This window comes from Hyperolius riggenbachi, chromosome 6, assembly GCF_040937935.1.
Source record: "Hyperolius riggenbachi isolate aHypRig1 chromosome 6, aHypRig1.pri, whole genome shotgun sequence".
In the NCBI taxonomy this organism is placed as follows: Eukaryota; Metazoa; Chordata; class Amphibia; order Anura; family Hyperoliidae; genus Hyperolius; species Hyperolius riggenbachi.
Window position 1 is genome coordinate 214079312 of NC_090651.1, and position 16547 is coordinate 214095858.

The window sequence follows — 16547 nt, forward strand, 5'->3', positions numbered from 1 at the left end:
TTCCCAATTAATCAGGGTAATTAGGATGCTTTAGAATGGCTTGGACTATTTGAAATGGTATAGAACTGGATTTTTTTCACAGACTGTGACAGTTTGTAATGGGTATGATTAATTTTGGACTGGACACGTTTTGCTCATATGTAAATGAAAGCTGATAATTTTTTTCCCCACAATAATACCTCTGGTACATATTCTTATCTTTTGGGAGACACCTATGTCATTTCACATAAAAACATTTCTTGCTGGTTAAATAAAAGTAACTTTAAGTCAAAATTTGCTAGGGGTGTTTATTTATTCATGTATTTATATAGCGCCAGCATATTACGCAGCGCTGTACAGAGTATATTGTCTTGTCACAAACTGTCCCTCAGAGGGGCTCACAATCTAGTCCCTACCATAGTCATATGTCTATGTATGTATCGTGTAGTGCATGTATCATAGTCTAGGACCAATTAACTTATCTGTATGTTTTTGAGATGTGGGAGGAAACCAGAGTGCCTAGAGGAAACCCATGCAGACACGGGGAGAACATCCAAACTTGTTGCAGATGTTGACCTGGCTGGGATTCGAACCGGGGACCCAGCGCTTGCAAAGCAGGAGCACTAAACACTACGCCACCGTGGGCAGCACTGTATACTGAGACAGTTTATAAAAAGAACATTTTTACCACCAGGATTAATGTGGGTTTGCATAGTTAAGTGCACAAAGCAGCATTGGAATTACTTGTTAGTGGCTTGACCACTTGAGGACCACAGTGGTAACCCCCCTAAAGACCAGACCTTTTTTTAGTAAAATGGCCACTGCAGCTTTAAGGCCAAGCTGCAGGGCCGCACAACACAGCACAGGAGTGATCCCCCCCTTTTCTCCCCACCAACAGAGCTCTCTGCTGGTGGGGTCTGATTAATTCCCCCCCCCCCCCACCCCCCATGTTTGTTTATTTAATAATTCTTTATTTTTTTATTTTTGACAATTTATTTTTATTTTTTTCTAAACCCCTCTCTCCCCCCAGCTGGCCAATCATGGCGATCGCCTGTCATAGGCTTCTGCCTATGAGAGTCGATCGCTCTCAAGTGCCCCAGGGGGACAGCCGTGTCACACGACTTTCCCCAGTACATCGCTGCTGCAGATTGCAGCGCTGTACATGTAAATAGAATAGATGGCGGTTACGCTGTCTAACAGTATCCTGAGCAGCGATTGATGCTCGGAGACTGAAGGCAGGGTGGAGCTCCTCCCTCCGAGCCGGAGATGCGCGTGCAGCCTGGGCGTGATCTCCTGTAAACTGCAGTCCCAGGACTTGACGCCAGTTAGGCGGTCCTGGGGCTTCCGCCGCGGCCACGCCCATGGGCGTGGAGCGGTCTTCAGGTAGTTAAGAGAAAGTATAGTGTAAATAACGTAATTAATAAAAGTTGTTTGTTTTGTTTTACAATATTAATTTATAAATTATTTAGTCAGTGTCTGCCCCTTGTAAGATCTTCCCTCACCCTGATTTACATTCTGAAATGTATCATATCTTTCATTCAGTCAGGTGCATCTCTGTGGAATGTTTGCTTCTGAGAATTCCAAAGCAAGTGAAAATAATGCCTTGTCTCCCAGAATGCTCTGGAAAATTCTACATAGCTAAACTGCCTAGGCTAAGGATCATATGGGGGAGGGGGAGAGACTACATACATACAGATCTGATTCAGCATAAGTTTCAAGATTCTATGCTTGACCTGTAAACCTGTGCACAAAACATCTCGGAGCTTCTTCACAGGTATATACCAGGCCACCCCCTCCAGTCTTCAAACGACCTTCGCCTAACTGCCTCACGGATTTCCTGCTCCCATGAGTGCCTGCAGGATTTCTTAAAAGCCACCCCCACCACCGGAACTGGAACGCCCTCCCCCCGCTCATCAGATTTGCACCTTCTTCAACACATTCAAGCAAGCCCTCAAAACCAACCTCTTTAACCACCCTGGCGTTACATTTACATGGGTGGTAGCTAGCACTAGGCTAGCTACACTTAACCCCCCTTCCCCCCTCCAGTCTTGCCCGCTTTAAAGGGAACCTTTCACTTCAGGTTCCCTTTAAAGCGGGCAAGACATCTAGGAGTCCTGACGGTGCCAACTTTAAATGGGGACAGCGGGGACTACGTGCACAGAGATCCGGAGCCCTTCCATTCCATAGTTACAGTATGAATTGGGCAAGTTGCAATAGGAAGCTGTGAAACGATTGATACCCCCTCATACTTTCAATCCTACCTCCGGAGAATCAGGAGGCCAGCGCATTGAGTGCGGGCACTTAGGGGGGTGTCCTGGTACTGGTTAGAGGTGGTCTTTTAGTATACACACTCCGATTACTCTGGTGACTGTTTCCTGTGAGAGAATTCATTAGTGTTCGCAGTGTTACGCTATATATCTGTTTTGTTTTTATTGTATGTGTATTTGATTGTCCGGGGACAAAGATCAAAGGGACAGCGTATTGTTTCCACAGCTGGACCCCCTGGAGCCTGCCCATATGGTGGAACTGTGAGAGTTTTTGATCTTGTGTGTCTTAGAGACAAGTGTGCACGTTTTTTAAAAATCTGAGTTCTTACATGTCTGCACATTGACATTTGCTAACGTGAACCACGGAGTGCTGATTTTCCTAAAGCGCAAATCTGTTGTAAATTTTTTTATGTATTTTGTACCATTTGCCTTGTATAGCTTTATCCCAAGTTGTATAACCTTGTTATGTCTGTCATCCTTTGTATCATTGTATGCATTTATTGACCACTTCCTTCCTTTAGATGTGTAGCTAATCAGCAGCATTCAGGCATCCTTTAGTCTTGTCAGCTACAGCACTGTGAAATGTTTGCTTCTGAGAATTCCAAAGCCAGTTAAAATGATGCCTGTTCTCCCAGAATGCTATGGGAGGAGAATTCTGCAGGATTTTGCTAAGAATCACTGGGAGAGCAGGGCTACATACCAATATACAGCAACAGATATAGTGTTTCTGATGCTGAAACCAGGAAAATTACTGTAAAAGTGAGTACTGAATCCTTAAAGGGACTCCGAGCAGTGCAGAAACTATGGAAAGATGCATATCATTTTAAAGCTCTTTTTCTCCTCTTTCCAATGATATATAAATCGCCGCCCTACGCCTTTTAGTTTTTCGCTATTTTCGCGATTGAAATCACAGCCACGGCAATTTCAATCACGAAAATAGCGAAAACTAAAAGGCGTAGGGTGGCGGTTTATATATCATTGGAAAGAGGAGAAAGAGAGCTTTAAAATGATAATCATCTTTCCATAGTTTTTGCACTGCTCGGAGTCCCTTTAATGATTTACTGAATTCTACTACTGTATATGTCACTATAGTACCTCTTTAAGCGATTATATAGTGGACATGTTCTTATATGCCCAGTTTCTGGTAGATTAAAAATAGTGACCCAGTTCACTGTAGCTGAAATGTGTGCTGGATTATTCTGTATAAGAACAAATAACTATAGCTGAAATGGATGAATTTCTCTGAATGTCAGCGGAATATGATATGCCTTATATATTATTGTATGTTGAAATTAGTTTGTCCTTTGTGTGCTATGCATGTTACAATGGATGGAATGGGTTTTTATGTTCCTGGACATCACTGGCTGATGAAGAGAAAACGGAACCCACATCCCCATTAGTGGCTGGAGGTGACTGTGGCAAAGGGAAAACAGCATTCTTAGTGGTGTGCTACATAGAGCTGCTCCATGTAGTATAAATAGGCCCACACAGAAAAGCACAGGGCTCCTGTATATGTGGCACAAAAACACAGCCCAGCCAGCAAAGATTATGGTAACACGAGTACAGAGATGAATAGTTAAAAGGACTCCTGAAGTGAGAGGGATATGGAGGCTTCCAGTACCTGGTGTCCTGTTGGTCTTTCATGTATCAGTAGCGTCTGAATCATATGTGAGAAACAAGCATGCAGCAAATCCAGTCAAACTTCAATTAAACATCTGATCTACAGGTTTGCAAATAAATATGGCAGCCTCCATGTTCCAATCACTTCAGGTGTCCTTTAAAAAGTGAGAAGTGGTTTCTAGTATGACACCTGGCAACAGTGAAAAGGAAGCGGATATTGCATAGGTGAGCAAGTAACAGTAATGTTGAGACCTAGGGTCTGTATGGTATACTCTGGAGCAGTAACTGGTAAGGGGAAGTGGGGAGAAACTGTTTGCTGAATCTGTATGTAATGTTCTAAGAGGTGAAAATGTAAAATGATGAAGTGATTTTGTGTAAAATTCTGTTGTGTGAAAAAAAATGCTGTATTTTCTGTCAGTCAGCCACAGCATTTTAAATCATTTTTGAGGCAATGAAATTATTATTCTTTCAATGTGTTCACTTTTGGCCGCTCATATACAATTCAATGAGATAGCTTAATGCTACTGGTATTTTAGAAGTTTTCTAAATCTCCTCTAGACAGTCACTGTGCTCATTTTCACTATAATGTGAAATAAACCAGTGGAAGCCACAGTATTTTGTTGACTTACTAATTCTAAAACATTTCTTGGTGTTTTTATTTTGTTTGATATATGCTGTATTCACCAGTCTGCTTTACACCATTTACTTAACCCATATTAAACTTTTGGAAGCTACAGAAATATTTTTCTCACATTACCATAGTTATACTGTCTGTTACATGTTCAGTAACACACAGTACGACAGTATGTTAGGGATTAGATATTGAGTTCCTCAGAGGGACAGTTACAGTAAGTGACAAGACTACATACTCTGTACAGCGCTTCAGAAGATGTCGATGCTATATAAATACTAAATAATAATTATGATAATAAGCTACCCTAGTCATTTGTGTGCTATATTAATATGCGTCTCCAGCAATAATCACATACCTCTCCCACAGTCTCTAGGGTCTACTTGTATGGTCTATGTTTGGGATGTGGAAACAAACAGTAATGCCCAGAGAAAGCCCCCCAACAAATGGGGAGGACATACAAACTTCACAAGGATTATGTGCAGCCCTGGAATTAAACCTATAAATCTAAGCAGGAGTGCTAACCAGTATACCACCATATTAGTCTAAAGCTAGAAAGTGATGTAGTATAAATGTATTTAGTCTTTCACAAATTCACCTAATTGGATCTTATTTTTCAAAGAGAGGACTCATAGCTGCCCGGTCTCCCATTGCATTATGGGATCAATTAAGGATGGAATATGATTGATAGGATAGGGATGAAATTCAGTATGAATTTAGCTTATCAAGATGTCTGATATAAAAACGATCTGTATTACCCAGAGCAACCAACCACTACTTTACTAGCTAAAAATATATGACTGACAAGCTGCAGAGGGTTAACGTAAGCACTCGTTTTTTCACGCACTGACAAAATTCTAGTATGCATTACATGCCACACCATGCACATATTCACAGAAGAACACAGGCGATCCACTCACGTTTGATGAACTTGCGCAGATCTGCACGTTCCTCCAGGCGCGTCTGTAAATTTAAGAATTCCCGATATCTCCGATTAACAGTGTGATATGCCATTGGTTGTAAGGTACCCAGTGTTTGACTATCCAATGCTGTGTCATACTGCAAAGAGAGTACATAACAGGATGAATTGGTGTGTGTCAGCTTTATCAGTTCAGAGAAGTTCTCATTCTGCATCTTATTCTGGGGGCATCTCTAGCCATTAGCACTTCAAAACCAGCTCATGGACCCCTTATATTATGACCTTGCTCAAGAGACCACATAAAAATGCAGTTTAAATTATAATTCTTTTTATAGCAGCCCATATGGGCAAATTACAGGAAAGAACACAAGCAGCCTTTGCTAAAGCGCTGTCTGTGTCACTTTCACACTCTGACATTATTCTTATTTAAATTAAATGCCTGGCTGCCTTCCTCTTGTTCCCTTTGAAGATCCAATACCCTGTGGGTTTCTGCTGAACCCAATCCAGATGCCCAGAACCATTACTGGACCTTTGAAGTTCCTCTCTACAACAAGCCCTCATTAACTTTACATTTCCAAATGATTAAGTCTCAGTTCCACTTCTGTTAATTAAAAAATCGTTTTCCTTGGGTGGGAAATTACTTTCGGTAGAGAGGATGGCAAATGCAAAGTGCTGGAGGAGGGAATTCCAGGTTGCTCCTTGGAATTAACCATTCTGCTGTCTGTGCACTGAGGTTAAGGCAGGGGACACACTTGTCTTTCACTTTTCTGCACACCATGTGTGTTTGTATGCAGAAACGCGTGCATTTATTCACAGCAGCTAATGTTATTGATAGACAAAACTAACAAAATGTTCAGAATTATCCTGCAAAAAAAACACATTAAAGGGACACTGTAGGGGGAAAATGAGTTGAACTTACCCGGGGCTTCTAATGGTCCCCCGCAGACATCCTGTGCCCGCGCAGCCACTCACCGATGCTCTGGCCCCGCCTCCGGTTCACTTCTGGAATTTCAGACTTTAAATTCTGAAAACCACTGCGCCTGCGTTGCAGTGTCCTCGATCCCGGTGATGTCACCAGGAGCATACTGCGCAGGCCCAGTATGGTCTGTGTCTGCGCAGTACGCTCCTGGTGACATCAGCGGGATTGAGGACATGGCAACGCAGGCGCAGTGGTTTTCAGACTTTTAGGCTGGTTTCACAGTGGGACATTACAGGCGCACGTTAGAGCATCTTGTAACGCACCCCAACGCACAGCAATGAAAAATCAATGGGCTGTTCACAGTGCCAACATTGCGTTACATTGTAACGCAGCACGTCTACATAACGTACTGCATGCAGAACTTTACACGCGGCTAAGCCGCGTTAGACGGTTTGCACATGCTCAGCAGGGTTTTTTTTTTTCATTTTATGGGCGGAGAGGAGGCGGGGAGAGGCCGCTACGTAGCCAGGCACATGGCTACTTATTATTCACTGCACTTGTAGTGTTTACATCCTGGAGCGGCCGCGGATTGGCTGGCGGGACCACGTGATGCGGAGAGATCCGCTCACATGGTCTCCGCAGTGCCTCCGACAGAGCAGGCGCACCAAGAGCTGCTTGTAATGCGGCTCTTGGTAGCGTCCTGCGCCAAGACCACCAGGCATTGCGTTAGGGGCACGTTATGAGACCATAACGTCCCCTAAAACGCAACGTCCTACTGTGAAACCAGCCTAAAGTCTGAAATTCCAGAAGTGAACCGGAGGCTGGGCCAGAGCATCAGTGAGTGGCTGCACAGGCACAGGATGTCTGCGGGGGACCATTAGAAGCCCCGTGTAAGTTCAACTAATTTTCCCCCGATCCCCCTACAGTATCCCTTTAAGTGTGAGCTAACCCATTGATTAACATGAGAGCTCAGTTTTCCTGTGCAAAAAAACACGCAGGAAAGCAGTCAAATGTGTCCCCTGCCTTAAAAGGACCCTGAGCAGACGCCGTAGGTATTCACGCTAATTGGTTAAGAGGAGACACTTACCAGCCCCTTAGGTAAGCGCTCTTGCTCTCGGGCTGGCTGCTATCAATTACATGGGATCGATGACTCTGACAAAGTCATGGTGTGACCCCGGAATAGGAAGCCTGTGGCATATGCAGGCTCCCTGGCTTCTTCCTTTCCTCCGCGCGTGAACTGCAATGACGCGCAGCAGAGGGAGGGGGAAGAAGCAAGGAAGCCTGTGCCGGTGCAGAGGACGGGCAGGCTTCCTATTCCCGGGTCACAGCGCAACTTTATGTCAGAGTCACCAATCCTAAGTAATGGATAGCGGCCAGGCTGGGGGCAGAAGCGCTTACTTAAGGGGCTGGTAAGCATCCCATCTTAAAGTTTAACCACTTAAGGACCGAGCTTCTTTGCGCTGATCTGTGCAGCGTGGGCTCTCCAGCCCACAGCACAGATCAGCAGGCAGCCAGGGTGACCAGACTTCCCCCCCCCCTTTTTTCTCCACTAGGGGGATGTCCTGCTGGGGGGGGGGGGGTGGTCTAATCGCCGCAGGCTATTTTCGTTCAGCGGGGGGCTCCGCAAAGCCCCCCTCCGCAGCGAGTTTCCGCCTCCTCCCCTTCCCTCCTTCCTACGAGCGGCACAGGACGGCGATCCGTCCTGCGCCGCCTCTATTAGGCTTCAGCCTATCAGATTCCTGCGATCCCTGGCCAGTGGCCGGGGATCGCCGATCTCCTTCACGGCGCTGCTGCGTCGTATGGTATAAACACAGGGGATTTCTTCCCCGCGTGTTTACAATTAGCCTGCGAGCCGCAATTGGAGGCTCGCAGGCTGTTGACGGAGACACCCTCCGTGAACTGACATGGAACGGCTCCATGTAAAACCACAAACGACCAGCCGCCGCCTATCGGCGTTAGGCTGTCTTTATGTGGTTTTTATACCTTCAATTACTGTATTTTACCATTTAATACATAGTTCATGGTATGTATGCAGACTGTGGTATAACTGAATTAGGTAAGCCTATTTTTACCATCGAGTCTCAAGCAACCAGAAAGCACACTTAACCCTTTCCACTCGTATGTCCCGCATAGTGGGACATACGGAAAAACCCGATGCGCTCGTATGTCCCGCTACGCGGGACATCCCTGCAGCGGCGGAGACACCCTCTGTGAACTGACATGTAACGGTCGCTCGAACGAGTGGCCGTTTCCATGGTAACACCCCTTCGACCTGCCGACGCCTATCAGCGTTAGGAGGTCGTTAAGTGGTTATTAACTGTGGGGCATACAAACAAAAATCAGTTCATTATTTTTATCTGGTAAACAAGTAATAAGCATGCTAACCAGGCAATCCAAAAGTTAAAAATCACTTTTACTTCTCCATAAAAGATCATTCCCCAGTTTCCATGGCTCTTATTTGGTACATCTGTTGCACAAAGGAAGGTGTGTGTGTGTGTGTGTGTGTGTGTGTGTGTGTGTGTGTGTGTGTGTGTGTGTGTGTGTGTGTGTGTGTGTGTGTGTGTGTGTGTGTGTGTGTGTGTGTGTGTGTGTGTGTGTGTGTGTGTGTGTGTGTGTGTGTGTGTGTGTGTGTGTGTGTGTGTGTGTGTGTGTGTGTGTGTGTGTTGTTTCCTTTCTATGGCTGAATTACCATTCTTTAACCACTTCACCACTGAGGGGTTTTACCCCCTGACCACCAGAGCAATTTTCACCTTTCAGCGCTCCTTCCATTCATTCGTCTATAACTTTATTATTACTTATCCCAATGAAATGAACTGTATCTTGTTTTTTTTGCCACCAATTAGGCTTTCTTTAGGTGGGACATTATGCCAAGAATTATTTTATTCTAAATGTGTTTTAATGGGGAAATAGGAAAAAATGTGGGAAAAAATTATTATTTTTCAGTTTTCGGCCATTATAGTTTTTAAATAAAGCATGCTACTGTAATTAAAACCCATGAAATGTATTAACCCATTTGTCCCGGTTATAAAACCATTTAAATTATGTCCCTATCACAATGTTTGGCGACAATATTTTATTTGGAAATAAAGGTGCATTTTTTTCAGTTTTGCATCCATCCCTAATTACAAGCCCGCAGTTTATAAAGTAACAGTGTTATACCCTCTTGACAAATATTTAAAAAGTTCAGTCCCTAAGGTAACTATTTATGCTTTTTTTTTATTGTATTTTTTTTTTTTTTTAATTACAAAAAAAATAAAAAAATTGGGGAGTGTGGGAGGTAATGAGTTAATTTATTGTGTAAATGTAATGTTTGTGTATGTAAAATGCTTTTAGGGTGTAGTTTACTATTTGGCCACAAGTTGGCCACAGAGTGTTTGTTTACATGCGACCTGTAAGCGTCCGGAGGGACGCTTACAGGAAGCAGTAGGAGGCTGGGAGACGCACAATGATCTCGCTGTTTCTGAAAGAAGCAGCAGATCATTGCGGGGGCTAGATCAACGAACGGGAATGGATTTTCCCGTTCATTGATCTCCGGGCAAGCGGGCGGCGGCGTGCACGAGCGGCGGGTGCGCGCGCTTGAGCGGCGGGAGCGCGGACAGCGGCGGTAGCGCGGAAGGTACGGATTTCTCCGTCCCTGGTTTTTTAGGAGGGAAAAAAGGGGCGGAGAAATTCGTACCGCTGGGGGTAAAGTGGTTAAAGTGGACCTGGACTCTTGCACAGGACAGAAGTAAAACAGAGAAAAAGTACCCTGCATGTATTTAGAGAGATTAGCCTATGTAATTCCCCTGGCTGCCTCGGCAGAGCAGCTAATTTGTAAACACAGGATGTTAACCCTATGTCTGCTTTCATGAAAGCAAGTAGTAGACACTGCCGATTATTTTGCAGGACGCCGGAGGTGAGCTCGTCCAGAGACGCCGGAGGTCACCGTTCAGGCCCCGCTGGGCCGATTTGAAAAAAAATGTTTTTTAAACACGCAGCAAGCACTTTGCTTGCTGGGTATCCTACCCGATCGCCGCCGATCCGCCGCGATACAGGCCCCCCCAAGACCCCGTGTGCTGCGTGGCCAATCAGTGCCAGGCAGCGCTGAGGGGTGGATGGCGTAACGACGTTCGTCGCCATGGCGATGGGGGAAGCCCTGAAGGACTTCCGGATAGGTCTTTGCGCCGGCGGCGATCGGAGGGGTAGGAGGGAGGAAGCAGGGAGGGGAGAATCATGTAGCTAGCACTAGACTAGCTACATGATAAAAAAAAAAAAAATGTGCAAAAAAACGTACGGACGCGGGAATCAGAACGCCAGGCAGGTTAAAGGTTATTAAAGCGGTCTAACACCCAGCATTTCAACTTTGCTTTAAAAGATTGCTTAAAGCTTAGAAATTATTACGCCAGATTTTTTTTTTAAGCAGAAATTCACTGAATAGGTTAAACATGACATTTTAGTTTTGCATTTAGCTAGAAATCCGCTTCAGTGCTGAGGTTTAGATACAAATGTATCCTTGTTTGGATTGCAAATACAGTGGCTAGAAAAAGTGAAGTTTTCCACATTTTGTCACATTACTGCCACAAACATGAATACATTTTATTGGAATTCCACGTAAAAGACCAATACAAAGTGGTGTACAATTGAGAAGTGGAACGAAAATCATACATGATTCCAAACATTTTTTACAAATCAATAACTGCAAAATGGAGTGTGCGTAATTATTCAGCCCCTTTGGTCTGAGTGCAGTCAGTTGCCCATAGACATTGCCTGATGAGTGCTAATGACTAAATATAGTGCGCCTGTGTGTAATCTAATGTCAGTACAAATACAGCTGCTTTGTGACGGCCTCAGAGGTTGTCTACGAGAATATTGGGAGCAACAACACCATGAAGTCCAAAGAACACACCAGACAGGTCAGGGATAAAGTTATTGAGAAATTTAAAGCAGGCTTAGGCTACAAAAAGATTTCCTAAGCCTTGAACATCCCCCAGAGCACTGTTTAAGCGATCATTCAGAAATGGAAGGAGTATGGCACAACTGTAAACTTACCAAGACAAGGCCGTCCACCTAAACTCACAGGGCGAACAAGGAGAGCGCTGATCAGAAATGCAGTCAAGAGGCCCATGGTGACTCTGGACAAGCTGCAGAGATCTATAGCTCAGGTGGGGAAATCTGTCCTTAGGACAACTATTAGTCGTGCACTGCACAAAGTTTGCCTTTATGGAAGAGTGGCAAGAAGAAAGCCATTGTTAACAGAAAAGCATAAGAAGTCCCATTTGCAGTTTGCCACAAGCCATGTGGGGGACACAGCAAACATGTGGAAGAAGGTGCTCTGGTCAGATGAGACCACAATTGAACTTTTTGGCCAAAATGCAAAACGCTATGTGTGGCGGAAAACTAACACTGCACATCACTCTGAACACACCATCCCCACTGTCAAATATGGTGGTGGCAGCATCATGCTCTGGGGGTGCTTCTCTTCAGCAGGGACAGGGAAGCTTGTCAGAGTTGATGGGAAGATGGATGAATCCAAATACAGGGCAATCTTGGAAGAAAACCTCTTAAAGTCTGCAAAAGACTTGAGACTGGGGTGGAGCTTCACCTTCCAGCAGGACAACAACGCTAAACATAAAGCCAGAGCAACAATGGAATGGTTTAAAACAAAACATATCCATGTGTTAGAATGGCCCAGTCACAAGTCTAGATCTAAATCCAATCGAGAATCTTTGGCAAGATCTAAAAACTGTTGTTCACAAACACCGTCCATCTAATCTGACTGAGCTGGAGCTGTTTTGCAAAGATGAATGGGCAAGGATTTCAGTCTCTGGATGTGCAAAGCTGTTAGAGACATACCCTAAAAGACTGGCAGCTGAAATTGCAGCAAAAGGTGATTCTACAAAGTATTGACTGTGTGTGGCTGAATAATTACGCACACCCCACTTTGCAGTTATTTATTTGTAAAAAATGTTTGGAATCATGTATGATTTTCGTTCCACTTCTCACGTGTACACCACTTTGTATTGGTCTTTCACGTGGAATTCCAATAAAATTGATTCATGTTTGTGGCAGTAATGTGACAAAATGTGAAAAACTTCAAGGGGGCCAAATACTTTTGCAAGCCACTGTAGACCTCTGAAAAGCCTGTCTGGGAAGCCGTCTGTGCTCTCTCAGAGAGGTGTTTGTTTATTTACATTGTAAATAGATACATTTGTATCTAAACCTCAGCACTGACCGGATTTCTAGCTAAATGCAACACTAAAATGTCATGTTTAACCCATTCAGTAAATTTCTGCAAAAAAAATAAATAAATAAATAAATAAATCTGGCATAATAGTTTCTAAGCTGTAAGCAATCTTTTAAAGCAAAGTTGAAATGCTGGGTGTTAGACCACTTTAAGCTGTTGCTTATCTTTTAGAGCCAAGAGGAAGTTCTGAGTTCAGGTCCATGTTAAAGCTTAAAGCTACATACACAATTGAATCGGTTTCTGTTCATTTCAAGTGACAGTTTGGGAATGATTACAGCACAGACAGGCTTCACAGCTCTCTGCTGAACATCTTGTTTTGTTCTATGGAGAGGTAAGAAGAAAACACAAAATAGGGGCCTTGTTGTTCAGACAATAAGTTTAGAACTAGATTGTTGCTTATTAATGAACCAGGACAAAGGATCACTAACAACGATACAAAAACATCAAAGATACGGTTTTCACTTTAGGTTTTTGCCCAGAATGGTCAAACTTTTTGCTTTGGGTATCTATTGTGTGTGGTAAATCAAAAACAACAAAAGTAATTTTAACATTTACAGTATTAGAGAGTATAAGACTATGAGTATTTTAAATGTGGCTTCTGTCTAGATTTGGCATTTAAGCTACAGGATACAACTGCCTATCAAAAGATTTTATTTTTATTCTAAATAGAAGTGTAAGTAAAGTATTTTAAAGCTTTCAGAAATTAAAGTTGCTGCTTACCTCTCAAAGTGCTCTCTTGTCATTTGAAAGGTCACTGCTTTTTGTCTTGATAATGAAAAATTGCTGACAGTTCCCTCACTTCTACATGCTAGTGTCTTTCTTAGAATGTTATTTCCAAACATATGACATACACCTCCACTTACCTTAACAGTGTACAGTGTATAAGGGTGTGATCCAGTTCCACTGTGTTCACGTGCAGTGATAGTCCCTGTAATGCGAAGATTTTGGATTAATACTGGTCCATCAGGGCTGCTGAGGGGTACGAAACTGAATGGGTGAATAGGGGCAGTTGGTGAAGAAGTGATTAGGGGAGAAGTATCCATTGGACTGGATCCCTCTTTGTCATTTGCTGGTGTGGTAGCAAATTCTGAAGAAAGTCCACTAGACTCAATAAGAATCTCTGGACGGGATAGTGTAGCTGATGTGAGAAGTAGGCCACCTTCTTCTGAGAGCCCACTGACAACATCATCTTGTGAAGGGGCTCCAGGACTCTCAGCTGGCGTAAGTGAATCTAAACCACAGTCAGACAAGAGATCTTCGGTTGAGTTCATCAGCGGACGGTCGAGTTGACCCAAATCAGACATAGGGGAATCTGGTTCTGACTCCTCACATAAGAAGAAAGGACTACTAGGTTTTGGCAGTTGCAGGTACTGAACAGAAAAAATGTCTATTTTATCTTTGCAAGACATAAAGTCTTCTGTCCCATCCAGTGTTATTTTATGTCTACATTCGTCTTGCTCTATATCAGCGTCATTGATCACCTCAAAGCTGGACATATTAGATGACAGCGGAGAAGGCAGAACCAGTTGTGGAGCTGGTTCATTGCTAAAACCTAGTGGAAGCGACTTAGGTGCTACTGGTGGAACAGGACTTTCATATTTCTCTTCATCCACTTTCACTGGTGTTTTGGAGAATATATTGGTCAGGACTATGTTTATCCAATCTGGGTCAGTCATACGCCCAACAAGTGGGAGCACAACATTGCAAGCTATGAGTTCCACCACTAAATGTCTCCCAGTCCGGGTTTCTAAATGTGGTCTGGGTACCAGCTCTGTTAACAAGATCCCCACCAACCATCGAGCATGGTTCACTTCTTCTACTGTGCTTGACAAGGCTGGATGGGCAGGACTTAGCTCCTGATATGCATCCCATAAGAAAGGCTCCTTTTCTAAGTGGTCACTAATATCTTCAACACGGGCTTTAGCCCACTTATAGCATTGGAGATGACATCCAGCTAAGATTAATAATTTCCGTGTCAACTCTTCTCGATTAGCACAACTCAATCTCTTCTTGAGTTCCATTGCCAGGTCCAACATGACTCCACTGACCTCATCCTCAAATGCAGTGTCATGACTCAGTCGCCGATACCAGGATGAGACAAAGTCCTGTGTAATTTTCTGAATGGTAAGTCCAATCTCTTTGTCCAGCTGACCCTCGGCATCTGGGCTTTGGATGTTTTCCTCAAGGGTTACAAACCTCTCAAGATGAATTGCTGTTGTACTGCTGAGAGTAAACTGAGGTCCTAGCCAGGCTCCAATGGCTGCCATGACAGCAGAGAACAGGAGGAGAAACCACACATTAACTAGTTGGTGGACCACAAAAAGCCAAGCAAGCAGGATTGCCACTACTAGAAATTTCCATTTTTTCTTGGAGTCCTTTGAGGTCTCTTCACACATTATACCAACCATGGCTTCACCTGTAGGGACAATGAAGAACCAAGTTATCCGCAGATTGTCTGATCTAGGACCAACTGTGATTGACAGGCTATGATGGTTCTGTGAGTCACATGTATTTAATTATGTTTTCCTACCACCAATTTATGAACAACCAACCTAAGCCATGCAGTTCTGCAAACACGTAGGGGCTTTTTGTTCTGGTATGTTGTCAAATGTGGAAGTCAGTGGACATACAAGCAAAGGCTGTGGAGTTGGAGATAAGATCAGAGTAAATTTTTGGGTACCTAGAGTCGGGCACAACATGCACCGACTCCTAATAAATTTAAACTGTAATTAAAAGAAAATATGATTAAATCTTCTATTTCTCGGATATTGGTGGTCACATACATTATATATACACACTATATATATATATATATATACACACACACACATACATACACAGAGTTATAGCAGGGCTTGGTCTACAAAAAAATAATTGTATATTATATTTGAGAATGTTGTGCACATTGAACGCTGAGGTGTTGTCTATGACCTGTAAACCTGGATCAGATCATACATATAGGGCTCAAAGGGCACAAAGCGGTGATAACCCAGTTAAAGACTTTAGGCGTGATAACCATTTTATCATGCCTAGACTCAGTTTAGGCATGATAAGTTTAGGCATGATAAGTTTAGATTGCAAAGTCCCGCGCGCAAAGCAGCGCCATTAAACTCTATGTAACGTTTCACGCACCAGACTTTGCTAGCGCAAAACTTTTGATCAGCTGTGCACTGCGGTGCTAACCCAGTTGGTGCTATAGTTATCATGCCTAAACTTATCATGCCCAAACTGAGTTTAGGCGTGATAAGGGGCTTTTCACCAGCGTGCTAACAGTTTGCACCGCTTTGTGAATCAAGCCCATAGAATGTGTAACACAGGAAGAACCCCCTCATTCCTCTGCAGAGTACTACTTGCATATCACTTTTAGATGTATTAATAGACTGCCCAAGGGGCGATTGATGTTCTTTGTTCCTGTTTTCACCCTCTACAAACACTCTTACCAATTACTACTTTTGATCTCTATTGGGCTGTGGAGTCGAAGTTGAGGAGTCAGAGCAATTTTGGGTACCTGGAGTCAGAGGTTTCATAAATTGAGGCATCGGAGCCAGATGATTTTTGTACCAACTCAAAAGCCCTGGTAAGTATTAGACTAAGGAGTCGGAGTCGAGGAGTCAGAGCAATTTTGGGTACCTGGTTTCATACTGACTACCCAACCCTGTGATATACAAGAATTTTTTTTTTAAAAAAAGCATACGTGTCAAGTCATCACAACTGAGCCAATAGTTATTGTCCCTTTGGCGCTGCATGATTAAACCTAATTATACTCAATCTGAGGGTAGAGACTGTGCAAAGTCACATTTCCATGAAATCCTCAAAAGTAAAGTTCCACTGTATTCAAAATCTGTTGACCCTAATACTACATGTAGGTGGCACAATTGGCCAATCAAAAATGGATGTGCGTATGCACAAATGCACTCAAATTGGCTGTAGCTTACCTTCCCTGCAGGATCTTTACACTAGCAGGTGCAGAAAGAGAGCATCCAAAATTG

General features: G+C 43.5%; 1 protein-coding gene across 8 annotated transcripts in view; it reads right to left on the reverse strand.

Annotated features, from left to right (window-relative positions):
• Window positions 1-16547, reverse strand: part of LOC137521307 (sorting nexin-19-like) — a 317109-nt gene that overhangs the window by 271927 nt on the left and 28635 nt on the right. For 6 of the 8 annotated variants that reach the window (XM_068240401.1, XM_068240400.1, XM_068240399.1 and 3 more), the window contains exons 2-3: window positions 13422-14974; window positions 5418-5556 (exon numbers count right to left, since the gene is read on the reverse strand). In XM_068240401.1, the coding sequence (XP_068096502.1) occupies window positions 5418-5556; window positions 13422-14966 (1684 nt within the window). In that variant the 5' untranslated portion in view covers window positions 14967-14974. Of the gene's footprint in view, window positions 1-5417; window positions 5557-13421; window positions 14975-15110; window positions 15134-16493; window positions 16540-16547 lie in introns of those variants that run through there. The other 2 variants (XM_068240398.1, XM_068240397.1) reach the window with 2 other exon arrangements.